General features: G+C 41.9%; 2 protein-coding genes across 2 annotated transcripts in view; both read left to right on the forward strand.

The window, feature by feature from the left end:
* The window catches only part of myo10l1 (myosin X, like 1), a 96,281-nt gene extending 87,253 nt beyond the window's left edge, over positions 1 to 9,028 (forward strand). Inside the window, exons 34-41 of the mRNA XM_076303481.1 lie at positions 342 to 465; positions 821 to 1,118; positions 1,426 to 1,633; positions 1,904 to 2,040; positions 2,310 to 2,433; positions 2,692 to 3,228; positions 4,558 to 4,749; positions 4,966 to 9,028. Coding sequence (XP_076159596.1) covers positions 342 to 465; positions 821 to 1,118; positions 1,426 to 1,633; positions 1,904 to 2,040; positions 2,310 to 2,433; positions 2,692 to 3,228; positions 4,558 to 4,749; positions 4,966 to 5,073 — 1,728 coding nt within the window. The 3' untranslated portion in view covers positions 5,074 to 9,028. The remainder of the gene's footprint in view (positions 1 to 341; positions 466 to 820; positions 1,119 to 1,425; positions 1,634 to 1,903; positions 2,041 to 2,309; positions 2,434 to 2,691; positions 3,229 to 4,557; positions 4,750 to 4,965) is intronic.
* A 618-nt stretch (positions 9,029 to 9,646) lies between these two features.
* pttg1ipa (PTTG1 interacting protein a) lies at positions 9,647 to 18,499 on the forward strand. The gene is made up of 7 exons (XM_076303482.1): positions 9,647 to 9,968; positions 10,838 to 10,890; positions 13,009 to 13,117; positions 14,043 to 14,145; positions 15,574 to 15,639; positions 16,416 to 16,462; positions 18,012 to 18,499. Exons 1-7 carry the CDS (start codon positions 9,791 to 9,793, stop codon positions 18,053 to 18,055), a joined length of 600 nt encoding a protein of 199 aa, XP_076159597.1. The 5' UTR covers positions 9,647 to 9,790; the 3' UTR covers positions 18,056 to 18,499.
* The last annotated feature ends 303 nt before the right edge of the window (positions 18,500 to 18,802 follow it).

Consider the following 18,802-nt stretch of genomic DNA (forward strand, 5'->3'; position numbering starts at 1 on the left):
AAGTGAAAAGCCCATTTTGTTGTATATACAGTATTTTGTTCTCTAAGGTTCAGCACTATTTCGACCAATTTGCAGGCTTTATCTTTATGGATTTTGTCAAGACAGAGAGCTGTTTCCCTAGGATTACGTCTGAATTTTGGCTAAATTGTATTTTTATGGGGAAAATCCTCACTGAAGGTTATTTGCATTTAATCCCCTTTACGGGAGACCAGTCCATCAAATCTGGATAAATTGATTTCCAGTAAATGGTTGCAGCGTGACCTTATAAGCCATACTACCCTCAGATGTGGATTGGTGACCTTTGAACTCTGACCTGTTGACCTCTGCCCCCTGCCCCACAGGAGAGCAGCGTGAACTCTGAGGCGGTGGAGCAGATGTACAGGAGGAACCCTATCCTCAGATACACCCAGCACCCCCTGCACTCCCCACTACTGCCCCTGCCCTACGGGGAGGTCAACGTCAGCCGTGAGTGCCACCACACCTATAATTCCGATCAGGGTCAAAGGTCATAGACACAGTAGCACACTGTTGTAACCAGTTTCAGGAGCTGATCTGAAAACAGGCTTTTGCTTTTAGTTTTGTAGCTGCTATAGTTCTGCTTTGTTTCCTTGTCTCTACTTGATTTTCATTAAATCTTGTTAAAGACCGCAGGTGAACGGATGCAGATGCAGAAACTGGAAATAAAGTTAAAAATGTGAAAATATATATACAATTATTCATCATGGCATTTTAGTAACAATTTCTTTCCACTGAAATCATACTCCTCTCTCTCTTGTTCTCTCTTCTCTCTTTATACTTCTCTCTCCCCCTCTCCCTGCAGTCCAAAAGGAACAGGGCTACTCCAGTCTCCAGGACGAGGCGGTGAAGATGTTCAACTCGCTGCAGGAGATGGAGACGGTGCCCGACCCTGTGCCAATAATCCAGGGCATCCTGCAGACGTGCCAGGACCTGCGCCCGCTCCGCGACGAGGTCTACTGCCAGCTCATCAAACAGACCAATCACGTGCCGCACCCCAACAGCCCGGCCAATCGTGCGCTCTGGCACCTTCTCACCTGCATGAGCTGTACCTTCCTGCCCAGCCGAGCCATCCTGCGCTACCTGCGCTTCCATCTCAAAAGGTGAGTCTCACCTGTGCTACCTGTGCATGGACCAGCCATTAGGAATTATGGACCCCTCACTCTCTCAGGCTTTTGCGTGGGCCACCAAGGGGGGCTTTGGGGTGGTGGGGAGTGAGAGGTCATCCGTAACCTTTGACCCCACCTCCCCCTGATGGTGGGCCTGCCTGTACACCTAGACAGGTGCAACTCACCTGTGCTACCTGTATTTATTTTACATATACTTTCTCATCATTATGTATTTTATATCGGTCTGAAGGATGACTTCAGTTACATGGTTCATATCATGATCTTTACCTTTCTATGTCAGGATCTCTCTGCGTTTCCCCGGGACGGAGATTGAGAAGTATGCCCAGTTCATCGGGGAGTCTCTGAAGCGGACTAAGTCCAGGGAGTACGTGCCGTCTCAGGAGGAGATCGCCGCCCTGCTGGTGAGGCAGGAGATGACCACCACTGTGTACTGCCATGGAGGAGGCTCATGCAAGATCTCCATTAACTCCCACACCACGGCTGGAGAGGTGAGGGTCGCACGAGCTACTGTATGAGCTCAGACTACTTCCTGCTTTGCTGAAATGCATTTTTATAAAGTAAAGTCAGACCAGGGCTGGAAACACTCTATTTCTCCCTGAACCACTGCTAATATACTGTGTGTGTGTGTGTGTGTGTGTGTGTGTGTCTGTCTGGCTGTCTATCTGTCTGTGTGTCTCTGTGTGTCTGTGTGTGTGTGCGTGTGCGCGTGTGTCTGTCTCTGTCTGTGTGTTTGTGTGTGTGTGTGTGTCCATCCTCAGGTGGTGGAGAAGCTCATCAGAGGCTTGGCCATGGAGGACAGCAGGAACATGTTCTCCCTGTTTGAACACAACAAGATTACTGACCGCGCCATTGAGAGCCGCGTCATTGTAGCTGATGTCCTGGCCAAGTTCGAGAGGTATGCTATGCACTCATAGCCTCAGTTAGAGTACAGAGCTCAGTTTCATTACATATATAAAAAAAATACATATTTATAATTTGTGCTTTCCACATTAGGGCATGTAAATACAACGTTATGTTACAAATGTTGACTGCACATTGGATGCAGAGGCTGAGGTCTAACTGATAATAGTTAAAATGACCACTATTCAAATAGGCTCTTCATCTCAGACATACAGTATCTATGCTTGTGAAGTGGACGATAATGCTAATGTTTGTTTGGAACAGGTTGGTAGGAAGTGAGGACGAGGAAGAGGAAGGCCCGTGGCGGCTCTACTTCAAGCTCTACTGCTTCCTGGATGTAGAGAGCATGCCTAAGGAGGGGGTGGAGTTTGCCTTCATGTTTGAGCAGGTGAGTGGAGCAAGAGAGTGTGAGTGTTTCTTTTTATCTGTGTTCCTTTTCTCTCCAACTGCCTCTTACATTTCCATCTTTGTTTTATTCTGTCTTCTCTCCTCTGGCCATGTCCTTTCATACCCTTTGGCATGTCTCTCTCCCCCTATATCTTTATCTAATGTTTTCTTTCCCTTTCTCTCACTCTCTCTCACTCTCTCTCTCTCTCTCCCCCACTCAAATCCTCTCTCTATCTCTGTCTCTTATTCTCTCTCTCAGGCTCATGAGAGTTCGATCAGCGGGCACTTTCCCGCCCCCGAGGAGACCCTCCAGCACCTGGCCGCCCTGCGGCTGCAGTATCTCCACGGCGACATGACGCCGCGCATCACCTGGAATCTGAACAGCGTCTACCCGGTGTGGCGCCTGCGCACGCGCATCCTGCAGTCCACCAAGGCCGGCGCCACGGGCTCCATCTCTGCCGGCAGTTTGGGCGGGTCCGGCTCGGGCTCCGGGTCAGGCGGCCCCGGGGACCGGTCCTCGTCGGGCTCGGTGGGCACCACGCTGGAGCGGCGCAAGAACAGCTTCCTGGACGGCACGCTGCGGCGCAGCTTCAAAACCGGCTCGCTGAAGAAGCAGCGCGTCGAGGAGGAGCAGATGCTGGAGATGTTCGTCAAGGAGGAGACGTCGTCCACGCGCACCAGCGTCCTGGAGAAGTGGACGCGGCTGCAGGGCCTCCCCCAGCACCAGGCAATGATCAAGTACATGACCATCATCAAAGAGTGGCCAGGATACGGGTCCACACTCTTTGATGTGGAGGTGAGAGATTTATTATCTTATTATCTTATTATTATCTTATTATCTTTATTATCTTATTATCCAAGGTGGCTGTGGTAGCATAATGGCGTAATGGCTAAGGAGCTCGGCTAGCATGCAGTTGTGGGTTCAAAGCAACTATCACCTTTGTGCTCTTGAGCAACATACTTAACCCCGAGTTGCTCTAAGGTTCCCACCCATAATAATTGATATATGTGAGATGCTTTGGATAAAAGCATCAGTCAAATGAACAAGTAAGTAAGTGGCTGTGTTTTTGGAGCAGTTTGCCTATAAGCAGGTTTACACAAAAACGACTGCCCTGATTTTCACGGGAAAACATGTTTAAAAGGTGTAGCATGGGCCATGGAGAAACCAATCAAAATGTTGCGCTAATCTGAATCTCGACATGGATACACAAATTTAGTTTTACTTTCACTACAGTTGTGCTACAGCATTTGGCCTGAAGAGGTTTTAGCTCTACGAGAGCCCTTGTGGTTTCTCATGCTTTTCACATTTTGTAGAGCTTAATGGTGGTTAAGTTATGAGACAAATAGCTGGAGGAAAGGAAGGAAATAGGAGAGGAAATACCTGGATTTTGGATCCTAGTTTTTTCTTTTACTTCTAAATGTCTTCACAATTTCTTCTTTTCCTTCCATAAGTGAAAAACAAAGGCCCTTATCTCCCTGCTTGTCTATAACCGCCTTGCTGTTTCAGAATTACAATCCCTTTACATTACATTACATTTATTCATTTAGCAAACACTTTTATTCAAAGCAACTTACAGCAAGAGAATAACATGTCAGCTACAGTGAGGGGAGACCTTAGCTAGGAATTACTACTGCATCTGTTAATACTATGACTAGAAGATAAGAGTGCCGACATTATAAGTGCTAGTCAAAGTGTGATAGGAGGAGAAGTGGTAGAAGAAGGAGGGAAGAGAGGGAAGTGCATGGGCGTGAGGGAAATGTGTATTAAGTATATTATTGTAGGTTACTTCCTTTCATTTACCCATGACCCATTCATTTACATTTACATGTATTAATTTGGTGGATGTCCAAAGCAACTTACAGCTATGGAACTCACATGCATTAAGAGTGGATTTTGGATCTTACATCTTCCTAATCCTTCTAAATTCACAATTCTTCCACAATTCCTCTTCCTTCCATAATTGAAAAACAAAGGCCCGTATCTCCCTGCTTGTATGTATGCATATTTGGTATGTTAGGTTACTTCCTTACAGCAATCATTTACCCAGTACTCATTCACATGCATTTAGAGTGGCCTGCAAAGACGTAACCAGGCCCTGGCCTCTGTCCCCCTCCTCTCATGCAGTGTAAGGAGGGCGGCTTCCCTCATGACCTGTGGCTGGCTGTAAGTGCTGAGAACGTGTCCGTCTACAAAAGAGGCGAGTCCAAGCCACTGGAGACCTTCCAGTACGAGCACATCGTCTTCTTCGGCGCACCGCAGCCCAGCACCTACAAGATCACTGTGGACGAGAGGGAGATGTTCTTTGAGACACCACTGGTAAACTCACACACGCACACTTTCTCTCTCTCACACACTTTGATTTCTTATAAACTAGATGTATTTTATGATTGCTCTTCTGGCAGTCTCCTGGTCAGAGAGTCGTTTCAATTTAAACAAATGCATGAGAATACATTAAATCTCCTGCAGTATCTCATTGTCTCCTGGTTTTAATGGGTTCAGGGTATTTTCACGATGTTTTATTTTCCCATTCAGGTGGGCGAGATCACTAAAATCATGAAGGCCTACATCAACATGATCGTGAAGAAGCGCTGCAGCGTCATGTCCGTCTCCAGCTGTGGCAGTGCCTCCTGGATCAGGTGATCCACACAGACCAATCAGTGTGCAGAATCACAGCTCCGAGAGGACATGGCTCAAAAAAGGGCCACCAATCACAAGATAGAGCTCCTTTCTCCAGGAAGAAAAAAAAGATGTCCACCAGCTGACCACAGAAGCGAGAGTGTGAGACACAAAAACATGAGAGGAGACACACACACACACACACACACACACTCATCCACAGAAACACACGGACAAACACACATACACAAAGACCTTCTAATACTGTCACCCTTAATGAAACCTCTGCTTGGTGTATCCTGCCCTTGTATGCAGCAAACCTATCCCAGCTAGCACACTTTTGACTTACTCTGTATTCACCAGGACCAATGTCATCACACCAAAAAGCACAGCCAACACAGCGAGTATTTATTCCCTCACAAAAATCTTTACCTGGTCTTTCCCCTCACTGCCAAGGTTTTTACCAACAGACCAAACCCACATGCTTGCTCTCACTCCACAGTCCACACCTACATCTGTTTCAGTCTTACTTCATAGGAAACGTTCTACCTGCATTAGTGCACTGGAGTTCCATATCCACCGCAGAGACCTACTGACGAGAGACTAGAATTGGCTAAGGACATGAGCTTGTTTTTGATTGAATCTGAATGACAGACACTGGAGTAACCGGAGATGGAGGGGTGCTGGTGACACTTGAGTGGTCTGTCTCAGCCTGGCACTAATACAAGCTTGCCTGTTTGTTTGGGACTTCAGAGGATTACCTGTGAGTTGTAACTGGAGCAGCATATGGCGGCCATTTTGTGAGTTCCTGACTGTCATCAGAAAGCAATCTTGGTCTTCGCAGCTGTGTTTTACTGAGGGCTAGTGGCCTAGTTTGACTCTGATGTTGAAGAGTTTTTGTTAAAAACTCTGGATGAAATGTAGAAATAGTGTTCCATTCATGCTAAGTATTTTCCTCTTCACATACAGCACAAACACAAACACAAAACTCGAGCTGAGGGTGGTCATTGTTTTATATTAATTCAGAAGTCTATATAGATTTGATAACCATCAAGAGTCCCACTGTACATATGTCCCTTAAGAGATATGATACTAAATCTCTATAACCATGTTTGCAAGATAAACAAACAAACAAACAAAAATGGTATTTAAAAAAGTATTATGCAGATGCACATACCACTATCAATGCCACACAAGAGAGTGCCATCACACTACAGTATGGAAGAAAGTCAAAAAAGAGCATGGATGTACGTAATACAGCAGCATAGTAGGCTATGCATTAAGACTATAGCCTTTCGTTTGGGCTGCTAGCACTGCAATTAATGGTCCATCCAGCTGTCTCCAGAGCTGCATTGACTAGCCTATAAACTGAGCCATGTGGACAGAATAAGTCAAATATGATTTCTGTCTAATTGCTATGCTATATAGAGGAACCACGTATGATACTGAAATACGCAATATGTTTAATTCATATAGTTGTAGCACTGGTTTTTAAATCACGACTTGTATGTTACAAAAAGAGGTGACACTTTTAGAGGGCGTTTTTGGAAGCAGCCATTGTATTCAATGTATAAATTTATATTTACAAAACACCGTAGGTTTGGAAGAGAAAATGTTGGAAGAGTTTTGTCATTTCACTCCATATGAGAATCTAAACTGCTGAGAATATGTATAGATTGCTTTTGGGAGTTCGCCCTCTAGTGGAAGGTAGGGGTATTACCTCTTTGGTCCAGCACTTACAACAGAATATGATTTTTAATTTAAAGTGCACTCTAGGCACAATGGCCTACTCATTCTCTCCACAAAAAAATGCTTTGGGAGGAGAGAGAACATTAAGTGATTGTAAGGCATTGATAGCAATGTCACTATACATCAATATTTGTAATATGGAGAGTAAAGAAATAGGATTACCTAATGTGTCACTTAGATGTTTGTCTGCATGCTTGGTCAAAATGAGTTGTTTAAAGACTGAATTTAATGTAAAAAGTATCATTTTGACTGGAGTGCGCCCTGAGAGGCACGGTTAGACCAGAAAAGAAAATGATGTAAGTATCTTCTCACCATCAAGCCAGAAGTCAACCACACGATTTACTTATCAGTGTGTGCACCATTTGAGCCATCCAGCAAAACGTGACTAGAAATAACTGGCCATCATTCACGTCTAAAGCTGTAGGCCTATACTCTACCATAAGAGTTAATCAGCTCCACTAAAATGAAGGCAGTATGATTTTCTAGAATTTGTAGATACTAACATTTTTTTCCACTTCTGAGGTATTGTCCCTTTCAGATAGATCAAAGAAGTGAGAATGGGATTCCTAAATCCTAAAGCTGCAACCGAATCTCGATGCCTTACACAAACTGGCTGCCTCAGACGTCCACCTGTGGGTGGGGAGGAGGTTTGTGACGCACAGACCCCCTTAAAACAGCCTCAGGCAGAGTCCACTCTTAGAACAGCATTGGTTCTGTTAAGAACTCTCCAGTGAAAGTATTCTGGGTTGAATGCTTATCAGCATTAAAGCAGAATTCGATGGTTCTAAGAAGGAGCCAAGAAACGTTCTCTTTAAAGAGTGTGGTATTTGTTTGTGTGTATGTATGACATTTGAGTTATGGGTGCAAGCCTCCACATCCATTTTGAGAATCTAACTAAACATACACTTGCAGCTTTAGCAGAAATACCCCTCTCAACAAAACTGTCAATGAAACAAAACACACTGGAGGAAATACTTTCAGCCATATCACACAAACAGGCAGTGACATCATTAACCTGCGCCATTCATATCACTTCCTGATATCACACGGAAAAATCCAAGTATGACTGTAAAAAGTATATTTCCTTTTTTTCCACTTTAGTTTGTTACATACTGTTTGGTTATGGTTCTTTCTTTTGGAAAGTATAGATATAAGTATGCTGTATCAATACTGTCCTGTGTAGTTTTGCTGTTTGATATGCAACTATATTTGTCAGTGTAATGCAAGTTTTTGTGTCTGAGGGTTATGACCACAATATATACATAAATATATATATAAAAAAAAATCAACAAAACACGCAAAAAAGAAAAGAGTTACAATATGACAAAGGAAATGGAAAACAATGGTGTCATTAAGGAACGAGTATATGTATTGAGGCTCCTATGCCACAGTGGGTTGATGTTAATGTGTTTAAGAGCAATGACTACTGTATGAGTGGTTGTCGGGGTTTAAAGGGTGGAAGGGTGGGTGTGGGGATGGTGTACTTATTTCCTTTTTGAACCACAACACAATAATTGGGCGGGTTGAGAGGGACTGGGATTGAGGAGGCAGATAGTACTGGAAACACTGCAATGTGATTGCAGGATTTATAGGAAGAGATAGAGGGGGCTATAGCCTGACAATGTCAAGAAAGCATGGAGGGAGAGAGAGAGTGTGTGTGAGAGAGAGAGTGAGAGGGAGGGAGCAGGTCTAGTGTTGCACACTTCTACACTACTTGCATTCATATGCCCACTAAAGCCTGCTCCTGAGTCTGTTTTTCCTCTGTCAAGACCCCTCATGAAAATCAGTGTTTTAGCCAAATCTAACTGACTCAGGATCAGAATTTGGAGGTGCTATCTATCTGCTCAACACACACACACATGTGTATTCATATATTGCATACATATACATAAACCACGGTTACGGTTAAATACAAATACAGACACTGACATCCACATCCACACAGTGCAGTTGGTTCTGTCTCTCTCACTATAGAATTACACTGAGGTCTGTAAGTAGCTGCAGGCAGCCTATAGACCTGAATGTAATTCTTCCTAATTGTTGTTGTTCAATTAATCTATATACAAAACAAATGTGCTTGTGTAGGCTACAAAAGAGAGAGAGTGTGTGTGTGCGCATTTGTGTGAAAGAGCGTCTTTTTCTTTTGTAACTGGCTTTACAAAATGCTTAAATAAATTATTGGATTTTACTTTAATTGTGTTTTGATTATTTTTTTGAGACCATTTTATTGTATGTTTTGATTCATTTTGTTTCATGTAGTCCATGTACACCTGTCAAGAAAATGGTTTCAAAAAGTATTACACAAATACAATAAATTACTATAAAATGCTTGGATATTCCTTACAAACACTCCACAGTCATTTGTCTTGTCTTAATCTTGTGACACCACCACAAATGCGTAAGAATAAAAGAAGCCATAATATTGAACTTTTAGAATAAAACATCAGAAGCATATAGTGGCCTATTTCATGACGAGTTTTCACTATTTCCATCTAAATAGAAATAAAGTACAAAATACTTTTGGATTCATTGTAGAAGGAGAAGTTGACATTAATGTCCTGTAATGTGGGCTGAGGGCCGGGCCCCCGCAGACGGTTTTTTGAACAGCCATGGGGTATAGCCCTACTTTTCCTACAGACGGCATAGGCCTAGTTATTCATAAGCAACAACGTTGAAGTTGGTATTAAAATGTTGTTAAGTAGTTATCAGTCGCCAATGAGAGCTTTGTTTAGAAATGGAATGCATTTTAATGTTATCGCAGAACTGAGCAAAATATTCTCAGATGTAACGCCAAGGTCATGTGATCCCCAGTGGCGCTTTGGCTCCTGCGCGTACTAGTGCGCAAGTTTAGTAAGTTTTCTGACTGGCGGCGGTTTGGACAGCTCGTCACCCGAGATTCGTCTGGTCAGGTATCCAGACTTACATGTGATTTATTGGGATATTCTTCAGCCAAATTAGCCTACATCGTAGGATTTAACCATCTGACGACAGCATGTTTTCGAGGATTGGATTATGTTTGATCCTGGTTGTTGTCGGGTTGGGCACAACATTTGCTCAGAACGGCACATCTACTACGACAAACATCACCACTACTGCTGCTACAACCACCACCACCACCACCACACCGGCACCTCCGGCTCCGACACCCGCACCAACACCACCAGCCAATGGTAAGATAAATGCGCAGACCTTTGCCATGAAGCTACGTTACAGTAGTGATTAAATAAGTTAATTTTAGCCGTGAGAGCAACCTCAACCCTGGCTTGTTTGGTTTGTGTGCTCTGTCTGGGTCAGGTGGTGGTTGTCGGTCCGGGAACTTTTAGGCAACCTGTTAAAATATAAATGAGTGTAACTATTGATTCTACTTGTGCTAAATACCTATTGTAATAGCTCTTAAATATCGCCCTCCTTAAATTACAGTAGGTCTGCTAAAATGGGGGTTTCCTTCACCTGAACAAAGGAACTCTTCAACGTAGTTGAACCTAAGTGTTTAGATCTAGGCTGCTCAGAATGGCTGGTGTTTTAATACAAATGTTTCTCTCACCCAGACATAGTTTAATACAAATGTTTCTCTCACCCAGACATAGTTTAATACAAATGTTTCTCTCACCCAGACATAGGTCTAAGACATAGGTCTAAGTGTAGCCTCCTACTGGAACACAAATTTAACAAGTCTTATGAAGATACCTATGCTACGTTTTTGGTTTTTAAAAAATGGTTAATTTCACAGGTGGATGTATCCAAATCATGGTCCTTAGCAATCATGCTGTATCGTGGTACATTCTAGCTGTGCAAGTTAATATTTTTAAGGGAAGAAAGTCATGATAGGTCGTGTTGTTGTTTACAAATCTTTCCCTTTGGGCTTGTTGTGTCCCAGGTTCTGTCCATGGCAACAGGTCTCATGGGTGTTACTGTTAGCAACATAGGGAAAAGTTCCCACCTCAAAGGTGGCCTGGATACTATTAACATGGCATTTTTATTTTGTTGTTGTAAATTGAAACGATAAAACCTCTTTTCTCTCTCTCCATCTATCCCGCAGTTTGCGAACTCAAGAATGGAACAAACTGTGATGAATGTCTGAAGAATGTATCGGTGAGCTGGGACAAATCCTTTCATTTTCCCCCTGTAGCCGATTAGTCTTGTTTCCCAACTTGCACTCTGCTTTACCCTCTGTGGAGTTTGGATTTCATTATCGGTCTAATCCTTCACATTACTGCTCTCCTCCTGTTAGGGCAGGAGTAGCTGGTTTGCTCACTCTTACACACACACACACACACACACACACACATACATGCACACCTTCACCATGATGTGCTATTTTCAATTGTGACTCAGCGTGACAACTATGACTGGTTTGTACAGATTGGTTGTTGCACACACACACACCTGCACCCACACACTTTTTCCGTGTTCCGTGTCTTCAACTGTGACGCAGCCATCATCATACAGTTGGTTAGGTCCTGAAGGTGATTGGACAGGTATGTGGAATAACACGGGGAAAGAGACGGACCAAAGATTTAGAGAAAAGGAAAAGGAAGAACTCTATAGGGTTAAAGGATTGTTCACGGGTGTGGTTCAAGAGCTCTGGTGGTAAGTGGTTCAGAGCTCTGCCCGTACCTGCTGAACAGGTTTGGAAAGATTACTTCTGAACGGTTCACTGTTGCCTCCTTCCTGGTACATAGTGACAATCACAAGATATCAGGTTTAAAGTCACCTAGAAGTTTTTGTACAACAATAGCTAACTGTTTAGACTTTCGAAAGTACAAATGCATTACCTGACCTCACTAAACATGCCATTAGGTGTTACAAATGTCACCACTCATATCTGAGTCAGAAAAACACACCCTCTAATACGTAAATAAAAGGTGACCTTGTGTTGTTTTCCCTCTTCAATTGAGTCAAAAATAGCCCATTGTTGTCACTCAGCACTGTGGGCATTTTGTGTGGAAATATGTAGTGACACCCCAGGTGTTTTAATGACAGCTGTGCAGAAGAAGAAAAAATAGTAACAACTAATTAGAGTAAATGTTCTACAACCAAAAAGTGACTTCTTATAATAACAAAGGGCTGGTGGCTTGTGACCATAACGTGATTGATAGTTTTTCTTGGTAATAGTACTTGGATCTATGTGGTGTCGGTGTTTCTAAAACAACAGCTTGTTAAGAAATATGACGTTGCCTTTCCGCTTTACCGTATTTAAATCTGTTCACTCATTGAAATGATTGGAAATATGAAAAATATAATTCTTTATCTATATCCAGCTTTATTGTTTGGACAGTCTGGCATGTGGTTTCGTTATGATCGATCGATATATAGATAGATAGATAGATAGATAGATAGATAGATAGATAGATAGATACTTTATTGATCCCCAGGGGAAATTCAAGGTCTCAGTAGCATACAGGCAACACACACACATTCACTAACAGCAGAAAAAGTCATTAAAAGTATATAATATAAGAACACAACTAAGCAGTAAGGACAGTAGAAGATAAAGAATATACTAAATATACTAAAATACAAATTATACTAACTAACACTTAATCTAAATCAATTCTAAAAGCAGTATCCACATAGTGGTGATTAATCAATCAAGAGGTGCTTGCAATGACTGAGGCAGGGACTGAGCCTGTGATTCAGTGTGCATAGTAAGGTAAGGTGCTCTGTGTGAGTGAGTGTCACGGTGATAGTGCAATGGTGATAGTGGTCATGGTGATAGTACAAATGAGTAAGTCCGAAAGTGTAACAGTGCAAGAGTAAGTCTATATATCTATATATATAACTATTTTAAGAAAAGGTATAAGTGTGGCCACAGTTCGGCTGTGGCATGGAGGGAGGGGTTATGCATATGTGCTAATGTGCTAATATAGCACGTAAACAGTGAGGCAGAAAGACAGTGGTAAAAAGTGGCTAGTGGACAGACAGTATCCAAACATGGAGGGGGTGAAGAGGCAGACAGACTATGCAGAGAAGTCTATGAGGTCATATTTCTATTCTAAAGTTTCTATTCTATATCTCAGCATTGCCACACTGTTGTAACTCACACAAGGTATTGTTTGTTTTGTGGACGTGTTCAGAATTACACCCATATCACTGTATTTCATAGATATGAATTACAGTAAATGAATACCTTGTATGTGATATCTCTCGTCTGTTCTCTCTCTCTCTCTCTCTATCTATCTATCTATTTCTCTCTCTTTCTCTCTGCAGTGTCTGTGGTGTATTAAAACTAAATCATGTGTGACGTACCCCGTTGCAACTATCCTGCCTCCCCACTCTCTCTGTCCCCTCAACGAGGCTCGGTGGGGTCAGTGTTCAAGTAAGTAACTACCTTCTCAGCAGACACTTTTCCTGCTTTGTCTTAATGCTTCTCAGTAGTTCTCAAGTCATACATAAACAACAAAGTGAAGTTGAACACATTGTTACCTTATGCAGAGTAGAGAAGGCAGGAGTAGCTGAAGAAGCCGTGGATGTATTTGTGACGGTTAACACTACACTCAGAGACAAAACCTTATGGTATACCATTAGGGTTATTAGACTCATCCCTCTTTAAGATGCAAATCCAATCAAAGAAGGCCAAACATACTTGGTTGTTTCTTTTAAACCAAGAGCACTAGTGGAACAGATCTATGCTGTTATAACATTATCGTTAATTCAGATTATACATTTATTCATCTGAGCATCTCTACCAGAGACTTTCTAATGAGGAGACATTGCACTCAAAGAGTCCTCCACAGAAATGTATGGGGTTAGTTCATAATGCCAATATGGAAGTTGTGTACACATATCCCGCGCCATTCCTGTAATGTAAGTAATCAACTGCATTTTTAAGGTCTTTGTCCCTACTCTATGACTTGACTTTAAACTTAGTCTTGGAGGTGCCAATGGAGGTATAGCTCTCTCTTCAAAAGTATTACTCCTCTGAAGTCCTTATTCTCTTCAGACTGTTACCATGCCGACATTGTTCTTTCCTCTTTGTGTATCATCTTCATAAAATAAAAATAACTGCGAGGCAATTGTAAAATTCTAATTTAAATTTTAGCTATAATAGTAGGATGTGGAGGATATCGTAGCTGTTTCAGATTTTGGATGCAATATTTATTGAAAAAAGATATACTGCAACAACATTTTGGCATGCACATTTTTCCATTTGCAATGAGCCTTTGGAAACTTTTTAAATTTATATTTGTGTCCTATGTGCTTCGTGGAATGTTAATCTTTTCAAGCAACTGCTTTTCCTTCAGTAAACTTCCAGACATTGATCATCGCCATGGCTGTGGTTGGTGGAGTAATCATCCTCGCCTTCTTCATCTGCCTCTTCTGCTGTTGCAAGTGTGAGAATGTGGGGTAAGTCCTCTGCCACACACATCCAACCAACATTTTTCAGATCAGTGTAGGTATTTATTTTATTTTTATTTTTTTACTTTTGAGCATTTCTATATGTAACTGTGTTTGAGGGACTGCATGGCTCAGCCTTGCACCTTCCCAGACTCAAACACACAGCTTGCAGCACCTCAGACTGGGAGGCAAGTGCGTTAGCAAGAGAGCTAAAACCCATTGGTGCTAGCATCTCTTACTAGCGTGTCTCTTTAAGGTGTCGGGAGGGAGGTTTACTTAAAGTAAACCTCTGCAGTTATCGTACCATTACATACTTAACTGACACGGAGGCTTCAAAAGGTCTTCTGCTGAACTGACCCACATAATGTTTGAGTACTAATAGACTTGCGACCATAGCATCCTTCAGCATCGTTGTTAAGAATTATGCCAAAATGTGTTTTGCTCCCAACCAAGCATGTCCTTCCAGAACACAATTTTAAGTGCAAGACTAAGCTTAACCTCCATCCGGAAAAGATGTCCATTCATACATTTTTCTTTAACAGCTATCACACCTTCATGCAGTATGCAGTATGTGGGGTCACTTCTGCCTACCGCTGCAGCTCAAGTTCAGCGTTGCTATTCCAATTTTTTGGCAAAACTTGAGCTCTGTTGGCAACTGTTAATCTATCTTAGGAATCCTTTCATTCAGAAACTGAATAGATATAGCTTGTCATCACTGCAGATGTCTAGGGTTATTAGTTTTGGAGTGCTAAAATTCTAAGATACAAGCTGGTGGTTAAATCTTTGTAGCGATTTTGTGAGATGCGTTTTTGGAACTGTAAGAAAGATTTAGTTTTACTTTACTACTTTAAACAAGTTTTTTTGTGAAGTGTAAAATTATCGTTAGACTTGAGTTTTGATACAGCAAGGCTTATTTGTAACAGGAACAACACAATAGAGAAAACACCAACTACCTAGAACCAACACCAGATTGCCTGAATGTAAAGACATTCTGACATGTTAAGGCCTCCGCACATAGTGGTCACAATAGCCACTCAATAAAATCCATTGTCAATCGAATGCTTGTCAGGTTAACATTTTCCACGATGATGCGCGTGGTAAGTGACAGATTTTACCGGTGCACTCATGTCGGCGTCTACTGTATATGCGGAGCGCTTTAGGAGTCCATCCTCTCTCTCTCTCTTTCCAGTGTCTGTGCTGTTATACAAAATCTGCTCAGGCAAGGGGGTCCATCTGCTGGAAGTTTCTTGACTACATAACAGTGTTTTTAACTACTGGTGATGAAGCCCAGAAGTGTCTTCTTCCAGCATCCTTTTTTGATTGATGTCAAGATGTAAAGACAGGCAGTTTTTTGAGTACTATAGGTCTACAGGTACAACCAGGATGGGAGAAGAAGCACCAGGATTAGAGAAATCTGACCAAACTTTTTCCCAATAGGTCCAGCAGTTTTGAATCCAAGATGCAAAGGCAGGCTGACAAGAGAAAGGGCAAATCGGACACGAGGTGAGTGAAATGAACCCTGTGTCTTTATTCAGGAAATGATGCTAATATTTAGGCATGGTTGCCATGGTGATGCCAGTCTTCTCCATGTCGGTCATTTGTCTCTTGGCTGTGAATTGTGTTTTATTTATAGCCACTGCTAAAGCAACCATCTGCTCCGCTATCTGTTTGCAAAATGTAAGTCAATGATTCTGACTTAAAATTCAGGGTTTAGTCAATAAAAAGCAATCTTCAGAAAAGGTAAGTGTGGTTAAAGGTGAACTGCGCTTGAACCCTGCCTCCTACTGCTCATTCCGTGTGGTTGGACAGCTGTGGCTGTAATCCTGGTTAGGGAATTAGACTTGTGACCGAAGGGTGGGGGGTTGAACATCCACATCCATGGTTGAGCACAGCACTGTTTCAAATGTTTTTGTGAGCTCACTAATCACTGTGTGTTCACTGTGTGTGTGTGTGTGTGTGTGTGTGTTCCCTAATGGATAGGTCAAATATAGAGCAAGAATTAGATAGATTCTATGATCTATCTATCTATCTGGATCTATCTATCTGTCTATTTAAAAGTGTCCCACAGAAAGAAGTGGTTTGCAATTCGCAAGAGATACTTGTGGAAAGGACATGCATAGTTTGACCCTCTTATGAGAACCTGATTCTCTTATCTCTACCACAGGACTGCCATCTGAGAGAATGTCCCCTGACTTGTTGTTGATTAGCTTATCGTTTACTTATCGTATGTGTGTTGTTGTGATCTGTTGTCCATAACAATATTCCTGATTGTCTCACAGAAAAGCAGAGATGCGAACGCGGCACGATGAGATCAGGCAGAAATATGGTGAGTGGCGTCCGTCTTTAACTGTATCTTTGCACATGAGTCGTAGAGGAATTTCCCTCAGAAATGCAATACTTCCTTAAACGTTGCAGACATCAGCGCCGACATGAATGCAGCGCACTCCGCTTTCGACATTCGATTACTTTGACAACATTATTCTCAATGCAACCCCGCACATAGGCAGAGGTGTGAAATAGTGCTACTGTTGGCTGAAATAGTGTATGGGTCTGTTTCCCTTTTACAGAACAGTTTTTCAGCATTCACACAGAATAAGGATTTAAGGATTGTGAGGAGCAATTGGCTTAATTTGACAAGAAGTGCATCTCAAACTGCACCTTTAGCACCTTGATGCTATTCAGAATAGGTTCTATAAAGGTCAGATAAGATGGTGGCTTTTGTAGGCCCCTCCACAACACCCTTGGCTATCTCCATGAAACACTGCCTTTATTATGAGAATGGGGTCAGGATTTGGAGTTGGCTTCAGCCAGTTAGCAGCATCATGGATGGTTGCCACTATCTTTAAAAAAATTAAAAAAATGAAATGGCATTTTTAAAGATGGTAGCAGTTAATTAACAATATTTTTGACTGAAGTAGCTCGCCTAGCATTGGCCATTGAAATGAATTGAGGCAGTACTTTCTCCCTCTCTCAAGGCCTATAATACAATCATTCATTCCACGAGCGCTTGCAGTTGGAAGAACAATGTCATCACTGGGAATGTTCCCATTATTCCCAGACCCTATGAATGCAGCAATACCAAAGTCCCTCCACTCGGCGGCCAAAAAACGCTTTTTGGGCACTTAACAGGTATCTACTTCGGCAGAAATGCGCGTGCGCAAGGCTTCACGACACCAACCTTGCTCCAATGGCGAGATCACAACACATGATTGGCACGATGTATTCACAACACACCACATGATTGGCACAATGTATTAACATGTCGACTTTTTTGCTGCAAAGGGGCGGGATATGTGTAGACAACTGCCATATTGGCGTTACAAACTAACCCCATGCATTTCTATGGAGGAGTGCTGTGTCTCCATGCTCAAGCCCAACAAATTATCAACACTGTTGGCTCCCTCCACTGGTCTGAGGGGTTGCTACACCGGGGATGCTTGTGGCCATTCTTAAAATGCATGATTGCTTGTGGCCATCTTAAAATTAATGAAAAGGTGTTTAAAAAGCTGAACATTTTAATTAAACTTGACAACATTCTGACAGTCACCATCTCTCAGTTTTTAAAAAAGAGAAATAAAAAAACAATATGCAAATATCAAAAGTTATCACATCTTCAGATGCAGTATATGCTTCCACATTTGGCTTTACGTACATTGAGAAATGCTGGGTATTTAAACATGCCTTATATGGTAATTTAGGCATATAACATGGTCATTTAGGCATATAACATTTAATGATATAACATGGAAAGGTGTCTACTGTCAATCACCCAGAATTATACAGAATGCCCATTCACTATGCCTTGCTTTAAGTCATGTTTTAAGATGCTGTTTCATCTGCATTTTTCTTCCTCTCTGTCTGTCTCTCTGTCTTAGGTCTGAGTAGGGCAAGCCCTTATGCTAGATTTGAGAACAACTAAAGAAGATATAATGACGGAGGATATTCATCCCTCTCCAACCCTGTATCAGGCAGACTGTTCATCTTGATTTATAGTTACACAGTAGTGTAACAAACAAAAAATTGCATTGTGATGGTTCTCTATAATCAGGGCATTCTTCTGACAAAACTCACCAGACAGTTCCAATATCAAATGTGAATGCTTTCTAGTTGAACAGTAAAAGGAAAGTTTATGACGGCTGCTTTATGAATCATGTGTAGTCCCCTCTGCATTCTAAACTCTGGTTTACTACTCTGTAATTGTGCAGCATTCGTCTGCCATAGCTCTATTCTCCGACATTTTGTTAAAATGGAGATCAAAATGGATTTTCTTAAAGGGACAGAATTGTCAATGTTGTAAATTAGTTTTGTGTAATTGGCCATCTATGAGTAGGCTAATCATTTTAAATAAATGACATACATTTTAGAGACTTTAATAGTGTTTCCTTATTACTACAGACTGAAGTACTGGAATTGAAGAAATAGCCTACATTAATTCAGTCATTCATTTGATGTATCCATGTGCCATAAAAGTCCTTGGTCCAAAACGGATCCCGATCAAACTTCCACATGGAGTTGGAAGTTCAGTGCCATTCATTTCACTCATCCCGATAGACAACTTCAGAATATTGGTTGCTATAGTAGCCTAAGACCTGTAAGACTGTTATCCAACATATCATTTACATGTTGATTTGTATGTAAATACATTAACATTTCGGGTAGGCTATTA

Source organism: Alosa pseudoharengus, unplaced genomic scaffold (assembly GCF_046254945.1).
Source record: "Alosa pseudoharengus isolate Yale_2024_CS ecotype anadromous, Long Island Sound unplaced genomic scaffold, YU_APseudo_1.1 YU_APseudo_1.1_scf_24, whole genome shotgun sequence".
NCBI lineage: Eukaryota > Metazoa > Chordata > Actinopteri > Clupeiformes > Clupeidae > Alosa > Alosa pseudoharengus.

What these genes read in the sequence shown, in the direction of transcription:
- pttg1ipa (XM_076303482.1), top strand. Translation starts at nt 9,791, where the DNA reads ATGTTTTCGAGGATTGGATTATGTTTGATCCTGGTTGTTGTCGGGTTG. An exon ending in TCGGTGGGGTCAGTGTTCAA is followed by an intron (nt 13,118 to 14,042) that starts GTAAGTAACTAC and finishes CTTTTCCTTCAG; the next exon opens with TAAACTTCCAGACATTGATC. An exon ending in TGAGATCAGGCAGAAATATG is followed by an intron (nt 16,463 to 18,011) that starts GTGAGTGGCGTC and finishes TCTCTGTCTTAG; the next exon opens with GTCTGAGTAGGGCAAGCCCT.